At 41.0% G+C, this 26,112-nt stretch overlaps 2 protein-coding genes across 2 annotated transcripts; one reads left to right on the top strand and one right to left on the bottom strand.

Moving 5' to 3' along the window:
• Positions 1-593: 593 nt before the first annotated feature.
• Positions 594-25,956, bottom strand: chka (choline kinase alpha). The gene is made up of 11 exons (XM_058086320.1): positions 21,964-25,956; positions 20,674-20,782; positions 15,512-15,625; positions 13,149-13,282; positions 9,838-9,942; positions 9,230-9,288; positions 9,068-9,155; positions 6,538-6,646; positions 6,369-6,475; positions 6,211-6,292; positions 594-2,998 (listed from the first exon to the last, which is right to left on the bottom strand). Exons 1-11 carry the CDS (start codon positions 22,197-22,199, stop codon positions 2,939-2,941), a joined length of 1,203 nt encoding a protein of 400 aa, XP_057942303.1. The 5' UTR covers positions 22,200-25,956; the 3' UTR covers positions 594-2,938.
• si:dkey-12e7.1 (uncharacterized protein LOC557553 homolog) lies at positions 22,622-25,378 on the top strand. Its single transcript, XM_058086322.1, has 3 exons — positions 22,622-22,977; positions 23,551-24,150; positions 24,220-25,378. Exons 2-3 carry the CDS (start codon positions 23,620-23,622, stop codon positions 24,805-24,807), a joined length of 1,119 nt encoding a protein of 372 aa, XP_057942305.1. The 5' UTR covers positions 22,622-22,977; positions 23,551-23,619; the 3' UTR covers positions 24,808-25,378.
• Positions 25,957-26,112: the final 156 nt, after the last annotated feature.

The following is a 26,112-nucleotide window of genomic DNA, read 5'->3' on the forward strand; positions in this document are numbered from 1 at the left end:
GGGAACTTTGTTTAATCACATTCACTCTAAGCAGCAAAAAAAGAATGTACACAAGTAAATGAGTGTTTTGTATAAATGTTTAAATTATTAAAAAAATGTACTGTCCTCCAGTTAACACGTATTGTGATTTAAACTAGAATAACAACAGAGAAAATGAGATGCAGCTGGACGGTAGTTGTGATGTTTGGGGTGTCCCTGAAAGCATCTCGCGATCTGTCAAGAGTATCGCGATATCGAAGGGACTAGAGACGTGTTTGTTTTAGAGTTGAGATAAATAAATGGTATAATGGAAATGGAAATAAATTAGTTACCGTCAACAATTTTTTTAATTTATTTTTTTAAATTCTAAATTTAAATTCTCCCAAATTTTAAATTATTTTATTCTTATTTTTTAGTTTTTTTTTTTAATGTTTTAATCTGGATATATTTTCAAATCTATTTCAATAACACTAAGGGAATTTATTTTTATTTTATTTTATTTATTTGTTTTTATTTAGTCAATTTCTTGGGATAATTAGTAGATAGTAATAATAATAATAATAATAATAATAATAGAAGATTCAAAAGACAAAGGCTTCACTCATCTTGTCCATTCAATTTTTATTTTATTATTTTTATTTGATTTATTTTACATGTTTTAATTCATGTCAGTAACACCCCCCTCCCCCCCAAAAAAAATCACATGTGCCAGGAATGCATTCTTCATTGAATTTGATAACGTGTAAATTACAGAACATTAAAAAAAAATCATCCATCATCAAGTATCATATCTGATTGTGTAAAAAAAAGAAAGAAAAAGAAATAGGAAAAACGTCATGTATAAAATATGGCGGCCATGTTGGAATCAGTCAGGAACAGTTTTTCTACATTCAACAATAAACAACATAAAAAGAATGAACACTATATGGAATGGATGCACACTTTGGTAACGCTACGTTACGTTATGCTATGCTACGTTATGCTACGCTAACAAAGCAGTCTCACAGGATAAAGATGAGGTAACGAGAATAATGCCAAGACATAATATTTCATGCCAAGTAGATCACATTCTGCGGGCTTTGATGCTGCCGTGTACAGTATACTCTACTGTACTATAGTGTACTACAGTGTACTATAGTGTATGTACTAGGCCATCTATACATCTGTACTATACATCCGTACTGTACATCTGTACTATACATCTGTACTGTACATCTGTACTATACATCTGTACTATACATCCGTACTGTATATCTGTACTATACATTCGTATTGTACAACCATACTAGTATACCTCTGTACTATACATCTATACTATACATCTGTACTAGACATCCGTACTGTACATCCGTACTAAACATCTGTACTATACATCCGTACTGTACATCTGTACTATATGTTTGTATTGTACATCTGTACTATACATCCGTATTGTACATCCATATTGTACATCTGTACTATACATACATCCGTACTGTACATCTGAACTATACATTCACATTCGTATTGTACATCCATACTATACATCTGTACTATACATCCGTATTGTACAATCATACTGTACATCTGTACTACACATTCGTATTGTACATCCATACTATACATCTGTACTATACATCCGTACTGTACAATCATACTGTACATCTGTACTATACATCCGTACTGTACATCTGTACTAAACATCTGTACTATACATTTGTATTGTACATCCATACTGTACATCCGTACTGTACATCTGTACTGTACATCCATACTGTACATCTGTACTATACATTTGTATTGTACATCCATACTGTACATCTGTACTATAAATCTGAACTATTCATCCCTACTGTACATCTGTACTATACTATCGTACTGTACATCTGTATTATACATCCGCACTGTACATCTGTACTATACATCCGTATTGTACATCCATACTGTACATCTGTACCATACATCCGTACTGTACATCCTTACTGTACATCTGTACTATACTATCGTACTGTACATCTGTATAATACATCCATACTGTACATCTGTACTATACATCTGTATTGTACATCCATACTGTAAATCTGTACTACAAATCCGTACTATACATCCCTACTGTACATCTGTACTATACTATTGTACTGTACATCTGTACTATACTATTGTACTGTACATCTGTACTATACTATCATACTGTACATCCGCACTAGCAGCCATTGGGAGGTCATTAGCACGATGGTTTAGTGTTAAAAAGATGCCTAACATCATGGCCATGCACCTGTAGCTTATGTCCAATGCGTGCTTATTAGAAGACAAGGGATCTCAAACTCAGCGCCACCGCAAGGCATGCTGGGAAGCACTCCCAGCATGCCTTGCGGCACCTCTGCTTGTTTGTTATCCTTCACTGAAATAAATCCTTCTTTCAACTTGTAATATGAAAATAATACTCGTAAACAACAAATCAAATTTGTCCTTTTGGGAAAATGAGGGAATACTGTGGGAGTACTGCGTAATGCAGTACAATGTAATACCGTGTAATACAGTCCAAGTATCCAACTAGGACTTGACTGACACGCTGACACCACTTTGGTCATTTTGGTTTGATGACAGTTTGAGTGCAGCTGGAAGCGTGACATGGAAGTACTCTACTACTACTGTACTACTTCCGCTACTTCTACTGCAAAGTGGTGTGAATAGTAAATAGTGTGTATTACGTGAGAAGGCCGTGGGGGGCGTAGATCCAGATGATGTAGATAGAATATTCCTACACGGCCCGCTCTAGCTACTGGAGTAGTCATTGGAATGGAGCAAAGCAGAAGCTGCATGACAAGGTACCGTACCGTATATTATAGTACCGTATATTATGGTACTGTACGCTTTGGTACTGCACGCCATGGTACCGTACGTTATGGTACCGCACGCCAACAACAGCAGCAGCAGCAGCGAGCGCCATCGGGCGTGGGATCTTCCATCTTCTCCACGGTCAGACAGCCCACAGCTTCTTGTGCTGGAAGTAGGCATCGAACCTGGCCATGGCGTACTCCTGCAATCACAGACAAAACACGTCCATAAATGGACCGCCTTCTTGCCTATCAATGTACCCCCTTCTTCCCCATAAGTGTACCCCTTCTTCCCCTTAAATGTACCCCCTTCTTCCCCATAAATGTACCCCTTCTTCCCCATAAATGTACCCCTTCTTCCCCATAAATGTACCCCCTTCTTCCCATAAATGTACCCCCTTCTTCCCCTTAAATGTAGCGCCTTCTTCCCCATAAATGTACCCCCTTCTTCCCCATAAATGTACCCCCTTCTTCCCCATAAATTCTCCCCATAAATGTGCCGCCTTCTTCCCCATAAATGTGCCGCCTTCTTCCCCATAAATGTACCCCCTTCTTCCCCATAAATTCTCCCCATAAATGTGCCGCTTCTTCCCCATAAATGTGCCGCCTTCTTCCCCTTAAATGTGCCGCCTTCTTCCCCTTAAATGTGCCCCCTTCTTCCCCATAAATGTACCCCCTTCTTCCCCATAAATGTACCCCCTTCTTCCCCATAAATGTGCCCCCTTCTTCCCCATAAATGTGCCCCCTTCTTCCCCATAAATGTACCCCCTTCTTCCCATTAAATGTAGCGCCTTCTTCCCCATAAATATACCCCCTTCTTCCCCATAAATGTACCCCCTTCTTCCCATTAAATGTAGCGCCTTCTTCCCCATAAATGTACCCCCTTCTTCCCCATAAATTCTCCCCATAAATGTGCCGCCTTCTTCCCCATAAATGTGCCGCCTTCTTCCCCATAAATGTACCCCCTTCTTCCCCATAAATTCTCCCCATAAATGTGCCGCTTCTTCCCCATAAATGTGCCGCCTTCTTCCCCTTAAATGTGCCGCCTTCTTCCCCTTAAATGTGCCCCCTTCTTCCCCATAAATGTACCCCCTTCTTCCCCATAAATGTACCCCCTTCTTCCCCATAAATATGCCCCCTTCTTCCCCATAAATGTGCCCCCTTCTTCCCCATAAATGTACCCCCTTCTTCCCATTAAACGTAGCGCCTTCTTCCCCATAAATATACCCCCTTCTTCCCCATAAATGTACCCCCTTCTTCCCCATAAATTCTCCCCATAAATGTGCCGCCTTCTTCCCCATAAATGTGCCGCCTTCTTCCCCATAAATGTACCCCCTTCTTCCCCATAAATTCTCCCCATAAATGTGCCGCTTCTTCCCCATAAATGTGCCGCCTTCTTCCCCTTAAATGTGCCGCCTTCTTCCCCTTAAATGTGCCCCCTTCTTCCCCATAAATGTACCCCCTTCTTCCCCATAAATGTACCCCCTTCTTCCCCATAAATGTGCCCCCTTCTTCCCCATAAATGTGCCCCCTTCTTCCCCATAAATGTACCCCCTTCTTCCCATTAAATGTAGCGCCTTCTTCCCCATAAATATACCCCCTTCTTCCCCATAAATGTACCCCCTTCTTCCCATTAAATGTAGCGCCTTCTTCCCCATAAATATACCCCCTTCTTCCCCATAAATGTACCCCCTTCTTCCCATTAAATGTAGCGCCTTCTTCCCCATAAATGTACCCCCTTCTTCCCCATAAATTCTCCCCATAAATGTGCCGCCTTCTTCCCCATAAATGTGCCGCCTTCTTCCCCATAAATGTACCCCCTTCTTCCCCATAAATTCTCCCCATAAATGTGCCGCTTCTTCCCCATAAATGTGCCGCCTTCTTCCCCTTAAATGTGCCGCCTTCTTCCCCTTAAATGTGCCCCCTTCTTCCCCATAAATGTACCCCCTTCTTCCCCATAAATGTACCCCCTTCTTCCCCATAAATGTACCCCCTTCTTCCCCATAAATGTGCCCCCTTCTTCCCCATAAATGTACCCCCTTCTTCCCATTAAACGTAGCGCCTTCTTCCCCATAAATATACCCCCTTCTTCCCCATAAATGTACCCCCTTCTTCCCCATAAATTCTCCCCATAAATGTGCCGCCTTCTTCCCCATAAATGTGCCGCCTTCTTCCCCATAAATGTACCCCCTTCTTCCCCATAAATGTACCCCCTTCTTCCCCATAAATTCTCCCCATAAATGTGCCGCCTTCTTCCCCTTAAATGTGCCCCCTTCTTCCCCATAAATGTGCCGCCTTCTTCCCCATAAATGTGCCCCCTTCTTCCCCATAAATTCTCCCCATAAATGTGCCCCCTTCTTCCCCATAAATGTACCCCCTTCTTCCCCATAAATTCTCCCCATAAATGTGTCGCCTTCTTCCCCATAAATGTACCCCCTTCTTCCCCATAAATGTGCCGCCTTCTTCCCCATAAATGTACCCCCTTCTTCCCCATAAATGTGCCGCCTTCTTAGCCATAAATGTACCCCCTTCTTCCCCATAAATGTGCCCCCTTCTTCCCCATGAATGTACCCCCTTCCCCATAAATGTGCCCCCTTCTTCCCCATAAATTCTCCCCATAAATGTGCCGCCTTCTTCCCCATAAATGTACCCCCTTCTTCCCCATGAATGTACCCGCTTCGTCCCCATAAATGTGCCCACTTCTTCCCCATAAACGTGCCACCCTCTTGCCCATAAACGTGCCACCCTCTTGCCCATAAATGTAGCGCCTTCTTGCCCATAAATGTAGCGCCTTCTTAGCCATAAATGTAGCGCCTTCTTGCCCATAAATGTAGCGCCTTCTTAGCCATAAATGTAGCGCCTTCTTGCCCATGACCGTGCCGCCCTCTTGCCCTTGAACGTGCCGCCTTCTTGCCCATAAATGTAGGGCCTTCTTGCCCATAAATGTAGTGCCTTCTTAGCCATAAATGTAGCACCTTCTTAGCCATAAATGTAGCGCCTTCTTGCCCATAAATGTAGCACCTTCTTGCCCATGAACGTGCCGCCCTCTTGCCCATAAATGTGTCGCCTTCTTAGCCATAAATGTGCCGCCTTCTTAGCCATAAACGTACCACCTTCTTGCCCATAAATGTTCCACCTTCTTACCCACAGTGACAGTAGATACAAATAACTTTGGTCTTGCTACAAGAGCCATCGTTGGCTTTGAAGATAACTTTACCTAAGATAACTTTACCTAACTTTATCTAAATACTCTCGTAAAGTAGTAAAGTAAAGTAGTAAAGTAAAGTAGTAAAGTAGTAGTCATGGTGACACCGTGAGACGGCGGCCTGACCTGACCTATGCTGACCCTCTTTAGCAGATCCAGACCTCCAACAAGTGTGATGGTGGGTGTTGGGGTGTCCAAATCAGTACTCACCAGATACCCAAACTTGATGGTGGAGAGGCGGGCCTGGATGATGGACCACAGGCCCCAAAAGAAGTGGGATGCAAGAGAGAACCTGCACAGAAAGACCCGTTGGTCTCTGATACTGATTGGTTCCAAGGGTGGGGGCAAATCCAGGGGGGACGACTTACCTGTTGACCTCCACGTACAACTCCTCCTTCATTTTCACTTGGTCCTCCACGCTCAGGTTGTCAAAGTCTCCACCGGACGCACGCAGGTAGTGTTCCATGAAGTGGAGCTGCAGACAAGGAAATGTCGTTCACTATCATGGACGCCAGCGTCGTTGTCGGCTACGCCTACCTGCTGAGCCTTGGAGGGATACGCCTGGGGGTTCACTTTGAAAAAAGGAAACTGCTCACAGTTGTAGTCGTACATCCACTCACAGAAATGGTTGCCAAGATCAAAGCCCCTGCAAAGATGGAGGACGAAACAGCTTAGCTTTAGTTCACTTCATCCTCTCATTAGCACACACTAGACAACCTTCCAAATATGCTTTCTAACACTATTAGAGCTCCGTAGACAGGAAATAACACCCCTATAGTCACCTTTACACTCCTATTACCCAACATAGTAGACATAATAAGACAAAATAAGACACATAAGACATAGAAAACCTGTTTACTACCTTCAAACTGAACTTTTTGACATTATTAGAGCCCTCTTGACATGAAATAACAACCCTATAGTCACCTGTACACTCCTATTACCCAATATAGTAGACATAATAAGAGAAAATAAGACACATAAGACATAGAAAACCTGTTTACTACCTTCAAACTGAACTTTTTGACATTATTAGAGCCCTCTTGACATGAAATAACAACCCTATAGTCACCTGTACACTCCTATTACCCAATATAGTAGACATAATAAGAGAAAATAAGACATAGAAAACCTGTTTACCACCTTCTAAATACACCTTTTAACATCATTAGAGCCCTCTAGACATGAAATAACACCCCTATAGTCACCTTTACGCTCCTATTACCCAAAATAGTAGGCATACTAAGAGAAAATAAGACACGTAAGACATAGAAACCCTGTTTACTAGCTTCTAACTGATTTTTTTTAACATTATTAGAGCCCTCTTGACATGAAATAACACCCCTATAGTAACCTTTATGCTCCTCTTGCCCAATATAGTAGACATAATAAGAGAAAATAAGACATATAGGATATAGAATACTTGTTTACCACCTTCTAAATATAGCTTTTAACGCCATTAGAGCCCTCGAGACATGAAATAACACCCCTATAGTCACCTGTACATTCCTATTACTCAACATAGTAGACATACTAAGAGAAAATAAGACACATAAGATATAGAAAACTTGTTTACCACCTTCCAAATATAGCTTTTAACGCCATTAGAGCTCTCTAGATATGAAATAACACCCCATAGTAACTTGTACACTCTTGTTACTAATAATAGTAGACGTAATAAGAGAAAATAAGACACATAAGACATAGAAACCCTGTTTACTACCTTCTAATTACACTTTTTAACATGATTAGAGTCCTCTTGACATGAGAGCCCAGAGCCCAAAACCAGTGTGGAGGTTGGATGTTTGTGTAGCCGCACTGGGATCACCTTGAACAACACATTCCTAACCGCCACTCCAAGATGGCCGCTGTGCTCCTCTGCATTTTTCCTCCTCCCTTTCTCAAAACAAATATCTCACTTTTACAGCAACAACAGAGAAAGCAAACACTGGAGATAAAATGCCAGCATGCGTCCATGAGCCTGCTGGGCCTTCGGACAGGAAAACATTCTTTGGGGTTCGTTAGGATGGGATGGGTCTGTCCTGGCGGACCCAAACCTGGCCTCATTTGCCGCTCTGCTTGTCTCTTACACTCATCCTCCACTCCACTCATCCTCCACTCATCCTCTGTCAGCCGTCTATCTTTATGGCACCGTGCAGGCTCCAGACACAAAGCCCATATGAATCATCACGATAATCATTTCATATTATCCTTATTATCCTTATTTTGCTTTTTGTTACAGATTCCTGAAACGTATCGTTACCGGCTAGTCTGCCGCTTTTTTCTCAAATTTTACAACTTTTCCCTCATAATTTACAACTTTTTCCTCATAATTTACAACTTTTCCCTCATAATTTACAACTTTTTCCTCATAATTTACAACTTTTCCCTCATAATTTACAACTTTTTCCTCGAAATTTACAACTTTTTCATCATAATTTGCCATTTTTTTTCTCAAATTTTACAACTTTTCCTCATAATTTACAACTTTTCCCTCATAATTTACAACTTGTTACTCATAATTTACAGGTTTTTTTCCTCATAATTGACAACTTTTCCCTCATAATTTACAACTTCTTTTCTCATCATTTACAATTTGTTACTCATAATTTACAACTTTTTCATCATAATTTACAACAGTTTTCTCATAATAAAATTTTTTTTCTCATAATTTACAACTTTTTCCTCAAAATTTACAAATGTTTCTCATAATTTACAAATGTTTCTCATAATTTACAACTGTTTTCTCATATTTTGCAACTTTTTCATCAGAATTTGCAAGATTTTTCTCATAATTTACAACTTTTTCTCTCATAATTTACAACTGTTCTCTCATAATTTACAACTTTTTCCTCATGATTTACATGCCCCCGAGTGGGGGCCCGAGAGGGGGACCAGGTGGGGGCACAAGTAGGGGCCCAGGTGGGGGCCCGTGTGGGGGCCCGTGTGGGAGCCCGGCTGGGGGCTCGAGTGGGCGCCCAGGTGGGGGCCCGGCTGGGGGGCCCGGCTGGGGGCTCGAGTGGGCGCCCAGGCGGGGGACCGTGTGGGGGCCCGGCCAACAAAATACCTGTAGTTATAGCTGCTGTACTCAAAGTCGATTAGCATCAGCTTCTGTTTGTCCGACTGGTGACGGCAGTTCAGCAGCAGGATATTTCCTGGCAAACGACAACGATGATTGGAAACGCAAAACGTACAAACGACCGTTTCGTACGCGTCGGCGGCTTTTTACCTTCTTGGCAGTCGTTGTGGCAAAACACCACCGGGGAGTTGGTGGACTCCAACAGGGACCTCAAAAACAAAACACATCAATAAACCTTCTACATGTCTGTACAAATACTACATCAGAGAGTAGTAACAAATACTTCACAGGAATACAGCCAACAACATATAAACATTCATGTGTCAACATTATGAACAAGTTAACTGTAGAGGTTTGATTAGCTTGACAGCATTTAGCTTTGAACTTTAGCTTGTCCCTAGCTAGCTGGAACTCCACAAATCCACACAGGAAAACATTTTGTTTGTAATAAAAAATATACAAAATATCCATGTTTATTTCCAAGAATACAAACAAAACAATTGGCTAGTTTTCAACTAACTAAAAATAGACACTAAAGAGGTAAGAAAACCAGGAAGTAAAGTATCAGCGCTTATGCACTCTTAAAGGGGAAGTACGCTTTTTAACAACGTACACAAAATCTTTATAAAATCATGAATCCCAATAGACATTGAAACATATTGGCTTGGAGGCACTTTGGCACGTATCAGCTGCTTGGCAACCGCATGTTCGATGCCAGCTATGCATTGTCTCGTGTGTGTGTGTGTGTAGGAACTAACTTGAGCCAGTCCATCTCATGCAGCAGGTCGTAGCTCAGCAGGCTGTTGAAGCGACGCAGCTGAGACTCTCGAGTGAAGGTCAGCCTCAAAACTTGGCTCAGGTACCTGGCAACAATATTTCAACAATATTTCATATGTCAACAAATAAGCAACGTGCAAGGGAAAAGTCTCACGGAAAAAATTAAATGACATAGGGGTGTTATTTCATGTCAGCAGGGCTCTAATGCTGATACAAAGCATATTTACTAGGCAGTAAACAGGTTTCCTATGTCTTATTTCCTGTTATTATGTCTACTATATTGGGTAATAGGAGTGTAAAGGTGACTATAGGGGTGTTATTTCATGTCAACAGGGCTCTAATACTGATACAAAGCATATTTACTAGGCAGTAAACAGGTTTCCTATGTCTTATTTCCTGTTATTATGTCTACTATTTTGAGTAGTAGGAGTGTAAAGGTGACTATAGGGGTGTTATTTCATGTCAACAGGGCTCCAATGCTGATATAAAGCATATTTATTAGGCGGTAAACAGGTTTCCTATGTCTTATTTCCTGTTATTATGTCTACTATATTGGGTAATATGAGTGTAAAGTTGATATAGGGGTGTTATTTCATGTTGAGAGGGCTCTAATGCTGATATAAAGCATATTTACTAGGCAGTAAACAGGTTTCATATGTCTTATTTCCTGTTATTATGTCTACTATATTGGGTAATAGAAGTGTAAAGGTGACTATAGGGGTGTTATTTCATGTATAGAGGGCTCTAATGCTATTATAAAGCATATTTACAAAGTGGTAAACAGGTTTCCTATGTCTTACTTCCTGTTATTATGTCTGCTATATTGAGTAGTAGGAGTTTAAAGGTGACTATAGGGGTGTTATTTCATGTCTACAGTGCTCTAATGCTGATACAAAGCATATTTACATGGTGGTAAACAGGTTTCCTATGTCTTATTTCCTGTTATTATGTCTACTATATTGGGTAATAGGAGTGTAAAGGTGACTATAGGGGTGTTATTTCATGTCGAGAAGGCTCTAATGCTGATACAAAGCATATTTGCGAGGCAATAAACGGGTTTCCTATGTCTTATTTCCTGTTATGATGTCTACTATATTGGGTAATCGGAGTGTAAAGGTGACTATAGGGGTGTTATTTCATGTCGAGAAGGCTCTAATGACATTAAAACCACAGTTCGGAGGTTTACTCTATCTTATGGTCTCTTATTATGTCTACTATATTGGGTAATAGGAGTGTAAAGGTGACTATAGGGGTGTTATTTCATGCCTAGAAGGCTCTAATGATATTAAAACCACAGTTAGGAGGTTTTCTCTATCTTATGGTCGCTTATTATGTCTACTATATTGGGTAATAGGAGTGTAAAGGTGACTATAGGGGTGCCATTTCATGTCTAGATTTGCTTTGTAAATAAGGAATGCTGCTTTCAGAAATGGACTTATGGCGATGAAGTGCCATAAACGGGATATGAGTGGCCATAAAATAAGTATGTATATCTCTAATATATCTCTAACGAGGTGTGGTATGGTGGAAAAGGTTCTTCCCGGGGTTCAACCTCCTCACATCAAACGTCAATCAAAGGGCCAATATGATCAATATTTGTGTTGTGACACTTCTGGGTCATAAAGCAGGATTGTGGAAGGCCGTGGTTGGAAAAGTGGAGTAGGGCGCCGGACTTTGTGGACTTTTGAGTTGCACAATGTTAGCGCTGTAAACACCAAGCGAGTCCACCAGCTCCAGGAGCGTGGTGGTTGACGGCCGTGAACTCGTCAGCACGTCGAGACAGACGTCTCATCGGGTCAGGGCGTGCTGGCTTCTGGTGGACTCAAACGGAAAAGGAACCTCGGTCAATACCCCCCTTTTAGGAAGGTCGCAGGCACCACAATTAGACTTGGGCATGTGCCCATAGGCACCCGGGTAAAGAGGGCGATCAGCCATGCCTGGGGCCCATATTCATATACAGTATTTCTACACTTCTACACATATTATTTATAGTATTTCTATATTAGTATATATTAGTATATTTTGGGATGACGTCATTTATCATCTCTTATATCATTGTAAACATATTCTTATATATGGTCTTAAACATTTTACTTATTTCAATATATTTATACCAAGTAAAAAAAATAAAAATAAAGGAAATATATTTTAATATATTTTTAAAATAGCTGGATACATGTTGATTTTATTATTAATATTACGCATTATAGTTATATTTGTAAATATTTGTATATGGAAATGTTTTACTTCTTGAAATACTTCATGAAATACAATATTTTTATATTTGTATCTATATTTTACTATATTACTATATTACAATATTACTATATATTTTTACATTTTCTTTTGTATAGATATTAAAATATGATATATATTTGATAAATAAATAAATACATTAATCATTAATACATAAATACATTTTAATAATTTTAATTAATTAAAGTTTGGTGAAAACAATATTAAATTATATCATATTATATTATATATTAAATTAACTATATTTTACTATTAATATTAGTTTTTTAAACATTTTCTTTTGTATAGATATTAAAATATGATATATATATATATATATATATATATATATATATCTGATAAATAAATACATTAATCATTAATACATAAATAAATTTTAATTATTTTAATTAATTAAAGTTCGGTGAAAAAAATATTAAATTAAATTATATTATATTATATATTTTTAAATTAAATTATTTTAAATTAAATAAAAATAAATTATATAAAAATATATTATATTATTTTATTTTAAATTAAATTACATAAAGTGATATTATATGATTTTAAATTAAATTAAATGATTTTAAATTAAATCACATACAATTAAATTACATAAAATGAAATGAAATTACTGTATACATATTTAAGTATCAGTATCATTTTACCTGGGGTCACAAACAGTGTCGTCCGAGGTAACGCTTTGATAACCCCCCCCCCCACAGACAAGGGGGCATCAGGAGGTGCCCTCAAACCTAATTGACCTGTCACTCAGGAGCTTATCTAGCATGGGTGCGACAAACCACGGCAGAAGAAGCCCCAAACACGGGGGCGTCTCCTTCCTGTTACAATGCCATTCATTAGCATACTATGGAGTTCATTAGCATGCTATGGAGCAATAAAACCCCACCTGCCTTGGAGAAGATACCAGACCACAACGTTCTTCAAGGATCAAAGTGGACAACACAATGAGGGCAATAACCAGCATTGTTTTGAGCTTTCCATCATGTAGGAACTAGCGTGGGAACTAGCGTGGCCATGAGTGTTCCTGACTTACTTGTCCATGGTTCCAAACAACCACGTGGGCTCCTTGTTAAAGGGCATCCTCATTCCATGGAACTTGGCCATTTTGTCCGCAACCTCCGCTGAAATGTTGGCCTCGCTCAGCTCGCAGGTGTCCAACTTGCGGCTCTGTGGACACATGGCATTTATTCTGACGCGTGTCAACAAAATCAATAAGCTCGGAGGCTGTCAATCACGCTGACAAATATTATACACACTTTGTCCCCAAAGGAGGTGTGCAGTTTTTAACCCTACATCCTTAACACCTAACCCTACATCCCTAACTCCTTAACACCTAACCCTACATCCCTACCTCCTTAACACCTAACCCTACCCTCACTAACCCTACCTCCTTAACACCTAACCCTACCTCCTTAACACCTAACCCTACATCCCTAACTCCTTAACACCTAACCCTACATCCCTACCTCCTTAACACCTAACCCTACCTCCTTAACACCTAACCCTACATCCCTACCTCCTTAACACCTAACCCTACATCCTTAACACCTAACCCTACATCCCCAACTCCTTAACACCTAACCCTACATCCCTACCTCCTTAACACCTAACCCTACATCCCTACATCCTTAACACCTAACCCTACATCCTTACCCCTACTTCCTTAACACCTAACCCTACATCCCTACCCCTACTTCCTTAACACCTAACCCTACATCCCTACCCCTACTTCCTTAACACCTAACCCTACATCCTTAACACCTAACCCTACATCCTTACCCCTACTTCCTTAACACCTAACCCTACATCCTTAACACCTAACCCTACATCCCGAACCATACTTCCTTAACACCTAACCCTACATCTCGAACCCTACTTCCTTAACACCTAACCCTACATCTCGAACCCTACTTCCTTAACAGCTAACCCTACATCTCGAACCCTACTTCCTTAACACCTAACCCTGCATCTCGAACCCTACATCCTTAACACCTAACCCTACATCTCGAACCCACTTCCTTAACACCTAACCCTTCATCTCAAACCCTACTTCCTTAACACCTAACCCTACATCCTTAACACCTAACCCTACATCCCGAACCCTACTTCCTTAGCACCTAACCGTACATCCTTAACACCTAACCCTACATCCCTACCCCTACTTCCTAACACCTAACCCTACATCCCTACCTCCTTAACACCTAACCCTACATCCCTACCTCTACTTCCTTAACACCTAACCCCACATCCCTACCCCTACATCCTTAACACCTAACCCCACATCCCTACCCACATCCTTAACACCTAACCCTACATCCCTACCCCTACTTCCTTAACACCTAACCCTACATCCTTAACACCTAACCCTACATCCCTACCCCTACTTCCTTAACACCTAACCCTACATCCTTAACACCTAACCCTACATCCCTACCCCTACTTCCTTAACACCTAACCCTACATCCCTACCCCTACTTCCTTAACACCTAACCCTATATCCTTAACACCTAACCGTACATCCCTACCCCTACTTCCTTAACACCTAACCCTACATCCCTACCCCTACTTCCTTAACACCTAACCCTATATCCTTAACACCTAACCGTACATCCCTACCCCTACTCCCTTAACACCTAACCCTACATCCCTACCCCTACTTCCTTAACACCTAACCCTATATCCTTAACACCTAACCGTACATCCCTACCCCTACTTCCTTAACACCTAACTCTACATCCCTACCCCTACTTCCTTAACACCTACCCCTACCTTCTTAACACCTAACCCTACATCCCTACCTCCTTGACACCTAACCGTACATCCCTACCCCTACCTCCTTAACACCTAACCTTCTCCTCTAACAACTAACCCTACCCCCTAACACCTAAACACTCCAAAGACTATTAATTAATTTATTCCCAACTCCTAGACCCACTATATTTTCTAATATTATATATTAGAAAATGAGGTTCCTTCGTAGTTAGGAAGCACTTGGACATGTGACCAATCACAGCATGGGGGGGCGTGCTTGGAGACGGGCCGTTGATGGAATATTACAACAGAGCATTTTGGTGGGAAACAGAAATCCAAGGAAATACAGCTGGAATAGGTGCAGCTTGTGGAAGATCTAGAAAGCTTTCTGTGCAGGTGATGGTGTGAAGCTCCTCTATAGGAGTTGGCCACCATTCCCAATGTTTATGTGAAACATTAACACCCTAGTTGGACCATTTAAACACGAGCCAAACCTCTTTGCTAAGTGCATTGATGCACATGCTTATTATGCTAGCTCTGTCAACAACAGCAACAACATCAAGCTACATTGCAGACCTGCAATGCTTATGCTCATTATATAAGCTTATATAACTATAATGCTGATTATAGCGTGACGGAACCTACCGGTACATACTGCTCCAGGCGTCCCTGCGGGAAAATACCGTAGAGTTTAGGTCCCAGTTCCCGCTCTGCCAAGATGGCAAACATCACGCTCTCCAGCACCATGGCCTCTGCCCCCTGCAACACACGTTACACAATACACACAGCATCAACACACACATCACACTGTACATATAAACCAGGAGGACTTTGGGAATGTGTGGAAAGCTTTGAGGAATAAAAATCATGTTAACCAACTTCTAAATATGCTTTTATACATTATTAGAACCCTCTAGACATGAAATAACACCCCTATAGTCACCTTTACACTCCTATTACCTAATATAGTAGACATAATAAGAGAAAATAAGACATAGAAAACCTCTCTATCACCTTCTAAATATGCTGTTGACATTATTAGAGCCCTCTAGACATGAAATAATACCCCTATAGTCACCTTTACACTCACATTACCCAATATAGTAGACATAATAAAATAACATAAGACATAGAAAACCTCTTTACCACCTTCTAAATTTGCTGTTGACCATTTTAGAGCCCTCTAGACATGAAATAACACCCCTATAGTTACCTTTACATTTATATTACCCATCATAGTAGACATAACAATAGAAAATATGGCATATAAAACCTCTCTATCACCTTCTAAATATGCTTTTATACATTATTAGAACCCTCTAGACATGCAATAACACCCCTATAGTCACATTTACACTCAAATTACCCAATATAGTAGACATAATAAAAGAACATAAGACAGAGAAAACCTGTTTACCATCGTCTAAATATGCTTTTGACATTATTAAAGCCCTCTAGACAGGAAATAACACCCCTATAGTCACATTTACACCCATATTACCCAAATAGTAGACATAATAAGAGAAAATAAGACATAGAAAACCTCTTACCACCTTCTAAATATGTTTTTGTACATTATTAGAGCCCTCTAGACATGAAATAACACCCCTACAGTCACCTTTAATTTCCTATTACCCAACATAGTAGACATAATAAGAGAAAATAAGACATAGAAAACTTCTTACCACCTTCTAAATATGCTTTTATACATTATTAGAGCCCTCTAGACATGAAATAACACCCCTACAGTCACATTTAATTTCCTATTACCCAACATAGTAGACATAATAAGAGAAAATAAGACATAGAAAACTTCTTACCACCTTCTAAATATGCTTTTATACATTATTAGAGCCCTCTAGACATGAAATAGCACCCCTATAGTCACCTTTACACTCATATTACCACCTCCTAAATATGCTGTTGACCATTTTAGAGCCCTCTAGACATGAAATAGCACCCCTATAGTCACTTTTACACTCATATTACCTAACATAGTAGACATAATAAGAGAAAATAAGACATGGAAAATCTCTTACCACCTTCTAAATATGTTTTTGTACATTATTAGAGCCCTCTAGACATGAAATAACACCCCTATAGTCACCTTTACACTCAAATTACCCAATATAGTAGACATAATAAAAGAACATAAGACAGAGAAAACCTGTTTACCATCGTCTAAATATGCTTTTGACATTATTAGAGCCCTCTAGACATGAAATAGCACCCCTATAGTCACCTTTACACTCATATTACCACCTCCTAAATATGCTGTTGACCATTTTAGAGCCCTCTAGACATGAAATAGCACCCCTATAGTCACTTTTACACTCATATTACCTAACATAGTAGACATAATAAGAGAAAATAAGACATGGAAAATCTCTTACCACCTTCTAAATATGTTTTTGTACATTATTAGAGCCCTCTAGACATGAAATAACACCCCTATAGTCACCTTTACACTCATATTACTCAATATAGTAGACATAATAAGAGAAAATAAGACATAGAAAACCTGTTTACCACCTTCTAAATATGCTGGATTATCGAGCGGCTTCATTGGTTACGACAACAAGCCCAACTATTGTGTTTGATGTAGAGGTCGAGGTCACGCTCTGTCGCAACGCTGCGTTGGGCCTGTGACCTTGTACTGCAGCCACAGTACTTATCTGCCGCCTACTGTGAGATAAGAAGTACATGAACCTGAACACCTGAAAGTTGACATGAAGGAATTTGGGTCAAATAAAGCGGACACGACAGAAAATAGGAGCTATGTTACATCATTGGGAATTGTGTAATTCTGGCTGGTGGTGTCCGAAGTCAGGGGCAGCCTCACCTGCTCTTGTCAACTATTTAGCTTGCTGGCTTCCTCTGTAGCGAGCGGCGATGGTAATTAAAGAGAGAATGTATACAACTTAGCACTCTCATGCTCATTGTTAGCACATTAGCATTGCTAGCATGCTAAAAAAATAGCATAGTAGCATTTTTAGCTATTTTCACAGCGAGGCACTCATATGAAGCCTTAGCGCTATGATGCTCAGTGTTAGCACGTTAGCATGCTAACCTTAGCTTAGTCGCATATTATCAATTTCCATAGCTAGACACATGTAAAACACTTGTCACTATTAAGCTGTGTTTGCATGATAACATTAGTATATTAGCATTGCTAACATGGTAACATTAGCATAGTAGCATTTTTAGCCATTGTCATAGGTAGATGCTTATATAACGACTTAGCACTCTCATGCTCAGTGTTAGCACATTAGCATTGCTAGCATGGAAAAATTAGCATAGTAGCATTTTTAGTCATTTTCACAGCTAGGCACTTATATGAAACCGAAGCACTCTCATGCTCAGTGTTAGCACATTAGCATTGCTAGCATGCTAAAATTAGCATAGTAGCATTTTTAGCCATTTTCACAGGTAGGCACACGTAAAACACTTGTCACTATTATACTGTGTGTTTGCATAACATTAGCATATTAGCATTGCTAACATGGTAACATTAGCATAGTAGCATTTTAGCCGTTGTCATAAGTAGATGCTTATATAACAACTTAGCACTCTTATGCTCAGTGTCAGCACATTAGCATTGCTAGCATGCTAAAATTAGCATAGTAGCATTTTCAGCCATTTTCACAGCTGGGCACTCATATGAAGCCTTGGCGTGTTAGCACGTTAGAATTGTTAGCATGCTAACCTTAGCATACCCGCATTTTTATCCATTTCCATAGATAGACACATGTAAAACATTTGTCATTATGATGCTATGTGTTTGCATGATAACATTAGCATATTAGCATTGCTAACATGGTAACATTAACATAGTAGCATTTTTAGCCATTGCTATAGGTAGATGTTCATATGATGTCTTAGCGCTATAATGCTCAGTGTTAGCACGTTAGCATTGTTAGCATGCTAACCTTAGCATAGCCGCATTTTTATCCATTTCCATAGATAAACATGTAAAACACTTGTTACTATTATGCTATGTGTTCGCATGATAACGTTAGCATGCTAGCATAGCCAGCATGTTAACAGAAATGGTTTAAATAGAGCAAAAGCCACTATGAGCAAAACCTGACCAGAGACCCGAGCTCATCCAGACATTCTTCTTGGTGAAAGCATTTGTTTAAGCAGGGCTAAAAATAGAAGCCCGTATCAAATAAATGTACGCATGGTGTAATATTCCATTCACATATTTCCATCGCTAAGAAACGCCGGGCTTTGTTTAATCATTAATAGCGCCGCACTCTGGCCATCTAATCAATCTTATTAGCCTTTTTTGATGGGGGCTTGTTAGCCTGCCGTGATGGGACACGGTCATAAGGCCATCGCTACATAAGAGGCCACACGGTGGACGAGTGGTTAGCATGGTGGAAATAATCTCTCAACACGCACAAGCTACTGTTGGGGCCATAACCCGCAACTGTTAGCTTGGAGCACCCCTTCACTACGCCGAGCAACTGGAGATCCAAGTGGAGATACTGAGGAGGAGAGGCTGCAGAGCGGGAGTGAAGATCGAAAATTACGGTACAAAGTTTGCTGTATAAAGACGGCATCAACCATGTTTACTGTCTGTCGTCATGGGGACCGTGAGATGGAAGCGCTGACGGCATTTATTAACATTTTAACATTTATTATCACTGATTTTCTCTTATTATGTCTACTATACTGGGTAATATAGGTGTAAAGGTGACTATAGGGGTGCTATTTCATGTTTAGAGGGCTCTAATAATGTTAAACATGTATTTTGAAGATGGTAAACAAGTTTTGTATGTCTTATTTTCTCTTATTATGTCTACTATATTGGGTAATATAGTTGTAAAGGTGACTCTAGGGGTGCTATTTCATGTTCGGGGGCTCTAATAATGTTAAACATGTATTTTGAAGATGGTTAACAAGTTTTCTATGTCTTATTTTCTCTTATTATGTCTACTATATAGGGTAATGTAGGTGTAAAGGTGACTATAGGGGTGTTATGTCATGTTTAGAGGGCTCTAATAATGTTGAACATGTATTTTGAAGATGGTAAACAAGTTTTGTATGTCTTATTTTCTCTTATTATGTCTACTATATTGGGTAAATAGGAGTGTAAAGGTGACTATAGGGATGTTATTTCATGTTTAGAGGGCTCTAATAATGTTAGTGTGTTTGAGAGGCAGTAAACAGGTTTTGCATGCCTTATTTTCCCTCATTGTGTCAACTATTTTGGGTAATATTGGTGTAAAGGTGAATATAGGGGTGTTATTTCATGTTTAGAGGGCTCTAATAATGTTAAAAAGTGTATTTAGAAAGTGGTAAACATGTTTTCTATGTCTTATTTTCTCTTATGATGTCTACTATAGTGGGTAATGGGGGTGTAGAGTGACTATAGGGGTGTTATTTCATGTTTAGAGGGCTCTAGTAATGTCACAAAATGTATTTGTGTATTAAGTGTGTATAAGTGTATTACTATATTGGGTAATGGGGATGTAAAGACCATTAAGATTGTGGAGCGGCCTAAAGTGAAATGTTGTGTTGTTGCCGAGCGACAGCCCCGAAAGTCCCAAGAATTTTACTTTTTTTTTTTGGTGGGGGGGGGGGGGGGTCTTTGTGAATGAACCTCACTTTTTCTTAGCAAGGGGATTATGGGGGTGACAGTGCAATACTTCCTTGAAGACGTCCAAGCTGTCTATTCCACCCAATGAGGACGGAGGTAAACAAAGGACACAGTGTAACCGTATAATAAAGCATCCCTGCTGCCCGGCTTCTCGTCTTACGTTGACAGCCTGAAGATAGACGCCAGAAAAGGTTCCCACCTGCAGGATGGCTCCGTAGAGACGCAGCAGGACGTTCCTCGGCTCATCCCCGACCGTGCCCACGCTGTCTGGGAGGCTGCACAGGAAGAGCTTGTTGCTCAGCCCACCCCTGGAAGAAATATGATTAGGAGATGAGCCACGGGTGTCCGAGTGGAAAATCAAAGGATGCCACTTTAACTGCATTTCCTTCCTGTCATCAACTTCCAATATGACTGGGATACTGTGAACATCCAGCAGCAACACAACATTTTGGCATGGTTGCTGTTTGGATGAACCGAGTCCACCGTCTACCTCCACAAGCCTTGTTTACGCTGCTTTAGCGGAGCGGTGTCACTATATTGGGTAATAGGAGTGTATAAAGGTGACTATAGGGGTGCTGTTTCATGTTTAGAGGGCTCTAATAATGTTAAAAGGTGTATTTAGAAGGTGGTAAACAGGTTTTCTATGCCTTATTTTCTCTCATTGTTGGTGTAAAGGTTACTATAGGGGTGTTATTTCATGTCTACAGGGCTCTAATAATGTTAAACATGTATTTTGAAGACGGTAAACAAGTTTTGTATGTCTTATTTTCTTTTATTACAGCTACTATATTGGGTAATATAGGTGTAAAGGTGACTATAGGGGTGTTATTTCATGTTTAGACGGCTCTAATAATGTTAAATGTGTATTTTGAAGATGGTAAACATGTTTTCTATGTCTTATTTTTTCTTATTATGTCTACTATATTGGGTAATATTGGTGTAATAGGGGTGTTATTTCATGTTTAGAGGGCTCTAATAATGTTAATATAGCACATTTTATAACAGTTTCCAAAGTGCTGCACAGATTAGTAAAATAAAAAGTAAAAATAAAATACAATAAATAAAAAAAATGTATTTTATTTGTTCTATTTCACCCTGTTGTTTTTATTCTAGATTGGGCCGTTGTAAGGTGCTATTATTGGAATAAAGTTTGATTTGAATGAATAACTCTTATGGCATTAAAATTAGCAGTGATTCCAGTCATCATTTTGGACGTTTGCAGATGACGTCATGTGGGGGTGACTGGGGGGTCTCAAGAGTTCAGAGGTCATGATGCCGTGACGTCATAACTCTTGGAAGCCTTTCATATGGTTCAAGTCTTTACATGTGCAATGACGTCAGCACTCTAATGATAACAATAATTCTCGATGTATTCCAGCAATGTAAATGTAAATCTATGTACATTGAATGTCAAAGACATGGATGCTAGGATGATACAGTTTTTATTTTGAAGAAGAAGAAGACGACGACGAAGAAGAAGAAGGCCTACCTGATGATGGTGATGTTGAAGTCGTCCTCTGCCAGGCTTCTCCAGGAACCATTGAGGAACTCCTTACACCAGCGGTAAGCCCGACTCCGTGTGTCCCTGTCTGGGCTATCGGGGCGGGTCAGGTCCTTCCAGACCTCCTGGGTGCTGGGCTGGACCTGAAGGACGTTGTCGGTAACCAGAAGGCCCAGCGACATGGAGGGCGAGGAAGAAACTCCGTTTATGAACTTGGTTTTCATTTTAGCTTATTTTTTAAGGTACAGGACTCTTTGTTAACGCTTCTGAAGAGATGTGATGATTTGTTTCTAAGCGGTACGTCTTTAATGGCTTCTAAAAGGACCAGAAATGAGACTAGCTTAAAAAGGAGCCTGCTTTAGAATGAATTAAGATGTTACAGTCACGCGCATATACAACACACACGACGGTAGGGCGGGGACTGCGTGGTCACGTGACACACGTACGCCAGTCACAGCTCTTGATTGGTGGGATTAGACACAGCCCTTGCAGTATTGGGGCTGGGGGCGGGACTTAAACAAAGCAGACGTTTTCCTCCCGCCTGTACGTAAACAAGCGAAGGACCACACGGCCTACTTAGACCTAAGACTTTTTTTATATAAATATTCATTCTTGTGTTAGCATTTAAAATAGAAATTAATAATTACTGTTAACTAAAATATGGTTATCCGTATTTTCAAATAAATATAAAATACAAGTGGCCGGATAGCGCCATCTAGCATTGCAGTTGACACGGTGTAGCTCGGCTGCTTTTTATGACGTCATTTCCGGTTGAGCAAAAACAACAACAGAAGTCAGCTGTTTGTAAGCGGAGGCGATAAATAACAAACATCCTTTTTTAAAACACAGTTTCTGTTATCCCGTAGCCACGCAGCGCATGCGCTTAGCTTATGATACACATATTTGTACAGTTGCACTTCCGGCAACAACTCTTTTTTTTTTTTCCTCCTTTCGTCCTGACGTTAGCTTCTTAGCAGGCTAGCTTTGAAACTACCGCGGAAGGTAAGTCCACACGGTCGGTGTCAAATATCAACCTTGTCGCTGTCATCGATTACGTTAAAAAAGTCATTTTTATCGATGTTAAACACGTCAGAACGCAGCAATTTGATTCAGAAGAGAAATTATTATGTTTAATCTCGCTAGGATGTACCGGAAGTTCCATCCATCCGTCATTTATGATTATTTAGCACCGTCCACTGAATGTAAATGTATAATTATTATTTCCCTCTTTCATTTACAAACATAACTGTGATATAAATATCAACTTTATATGACTAACAAAGGTGAGAAGGTTATAAAACAATACGTAAGACATGGGACGGTGGAATCACGTGACATGCTAAGTCTACTTGTTGCTTTGCCCTAATCAAATATGGCCGCATGTTACCGTCAGGAGAACCAGAGTGGTGTACTGTATTCGGGTACGTGCTCCGAGTTAGCAATATGGTGGAGCAATCAGATTTAGCTAATTTTCTCATGTCTAAATACGACGCAGGCACACTTTAGGACAGCTTTGGCACATTTGATGCTAGCATGCTAACTGTTAGCATGTTATCGACTAACTGGGTATTTTAGGTGACCAGAAGGATTTATGGCAAAGCCGGCTCACAAGACCTCCAGGTGGCGAGTCTGACCGCCGCCAACATGTCGCCTCGTAAAAGAGCCCTGGTTCCCATCGGGAAGCGTCGGAAAGCCACGGACGACTACTTCCCTTTCGATCTGCTCCCGGTGGAATGCCAGCTCCATGTTCTGTCGTTCCTGAACGAGGTGGATAAATGCAGCTGCGCTTTGGTTTGCCTGAGCTGGAGCCGCCTGATTCGCTCGTGGAAGCTGTGGCGTGTCGCCGACTATTCCCGCCGCGGAGTCTTCCACCTGGGTCAGGAGGGACTTCTGGTGTCCAATCGCGTCTTTGACCGCTGGAAGTCGTGGGTTCACCACTACACCCATCACCTCATCTCGCGGCGGGCAAGTCTTCTCACGTTGAAGGCCAGCTTCGATTTAGGGGACCGCTTCCACAAGTGGGGAGACCTTCTGTGCCACCTCCTGGACCACGTCCACTGCCGGGACCTCAGTCATCTGGACCTGAACTGGACCTTTACTCTTCTGGAGCCGCTGGATCTCAGAGTGCATTCCAGCTCCAGTTCCCATCAGGACAGCATCACTAAAATGGACCAGGTGATGCTAAGCTAAGACTTCTTTGGATCATCTTCATGGTGATATTTAGTACCTTGGTTCTTTTTCCAGGTGACCAGCTTCCAGGAGCTTCTCAGCAAACTCACCGAGACCTGTCCTCGCATCGCGAAGATGCGTTTACACTTCGACTGGTCCGAGTTGTCCGTGTCGCTGCTCGGCCGATTCCGACATCTCCGAGTCCTGGAGCTCAAGTACTTCTGGGTTTTCAAAGGAGTGACTCCATCCACGTTGCAGACTCTGACCGCGTCGCTCCCAAACCTGAAGTCTCTGACTTTACACATCCTGGTGCCGCTGAGGAACCTCGGCATCTCCTACACTCTGGAGTCGCTGTCTCTGGAGTTCTTGGATGTGTCGCAGAGCAGGGGTCTGGTCTTCTCGTGTCTTAAGCTGCCCACTCTTCGTGAGCTCCGAGCCAAGAAGATCGTGCGTGGCATCACACTGGACAGGCGCACCCGGCTGAGGATCCAGAGCCGGTGGCCCTGCATGTACCACGTCCTCCGGGAGGGGACGCCGAGGCTCCAGGCCCTCAACAATGAGAGACTCCTGCCCACGTGGAGAGAGAAGATCTACGGGGAGCTGTCAGTCATCCTGGAGCAGTCCTGTTACTGCGTCCAGCATCTGGACAGCTGGCTGTGGTAGACCACCTCCAGCTGAAGGTGGTCTTGGTCTCACCGTTCAGTCAAAAAAAACGTAGAATTGGTTCCAGACCCGCTGCCTTACTTAATTATTCATTATTAGAGCCCTCCATACATAATATAACACCCCTACAGTCACTTTGACATTCCTATTCTTTGTTTTACTGCAGGATCACTGCACACGGCCACTGCTAGCTTACTGAGCTAGCAACCTAGCCTCGCTAATTGACTTATTTTCAATGTAATAAAAAGTTTCAAATCAAACAGAGTGGGGTAGAAGGACAAAGAAGACAAAACAAACTTACCACTTCCACAATGAGTGAGAGGAGAACCTTGACTTGTCGGCCCATCCGCGGCAGTCATTCATTCTTTTAGGAAAAAGGGCACTACGGCGCTGAGAACCCACAGCCTGTTTGTCCATGAAATATACAGTACTGGGTGTGCTGCGTTTGGGTTCCATATGACGTTTTGGGACTGATTCATGATTTTTATTCCGATAATGAAAATGTTGAAGGAATGTATTTGTGAAATATTTCATGATGTGTAGAATAAAATAATCGAGCTACTGAAAGAAATGAAGTCATTACAGTGTAGTTGCTAAATGAATAATTACATATTTCGTACAATGTTGATATTGTCCAAATGGCCACCGTAACTTTTCTTGTATTGATATGAGTGCTCATTGACTCTGCTCACCATCATGGCGGCCAATCTAAATAAACAAGGGAGTTCGTCTCCCCCAAACCTCAAACGAGTCTTTTTGCTTCTCAAAATTACGCTACAAAACTCGAGGCAACCACATTTTGAAACAAAAGGTTGGATAAAACAAGCTAAGGACGTTTTTAAACGTATGGTTAAGTTTCGAAGTAAATACCGGAACCGACACTGTCCCCAAGCTAGCAATACAAACCCGGAACACAATCAGTTCCGCAGGGTTCTACGCATGTGCAGAACGCGTCCACATCCGGTCGCTCTGTGTAATTCCAAATGGCCACCGTACCTTTTCTGGTTTTGATATGAGTGCTCATTGACTCTGCTCACCATCATGGCGGCCAAACTAAATAAACAAGGGAGTTCGTCTCCCCCAAACCTCAAAACGAGTCTTTTTGCTTCTCAAAATTACGCTACAAAACTCGAAGCCACCACATTTAGTAAACAAAAGGTTGGATAAAACAAACTAAGGACGTTTTTAAACGTATGGTTAAGTTTCAGTCAATACAAGCTAGCAATACAGACCCGGAACACAATCGGTTCCGCAGGGTTCTACGCATGTGCAGAACTGTAACTTGCTATGGACGCTTTCTCTTTG

The sequence above is a fragment of the Doryrhamphus excisus genome, chromosome 11, assembly GCF_030265055.1.
Source record: "Doryrhamphus excisus isolate RoL2022-K1 chromosome 11, RoL_Dexc_1.0, whole genome shotgun sequence".
Classification (NCBI taxonomy): Eukaryota; Metazoa; Chordata; class Actinopteri; order Syngnathiformes; family Syngnathidae; genus Doryrhamphus; species Doryrhamphus excisus.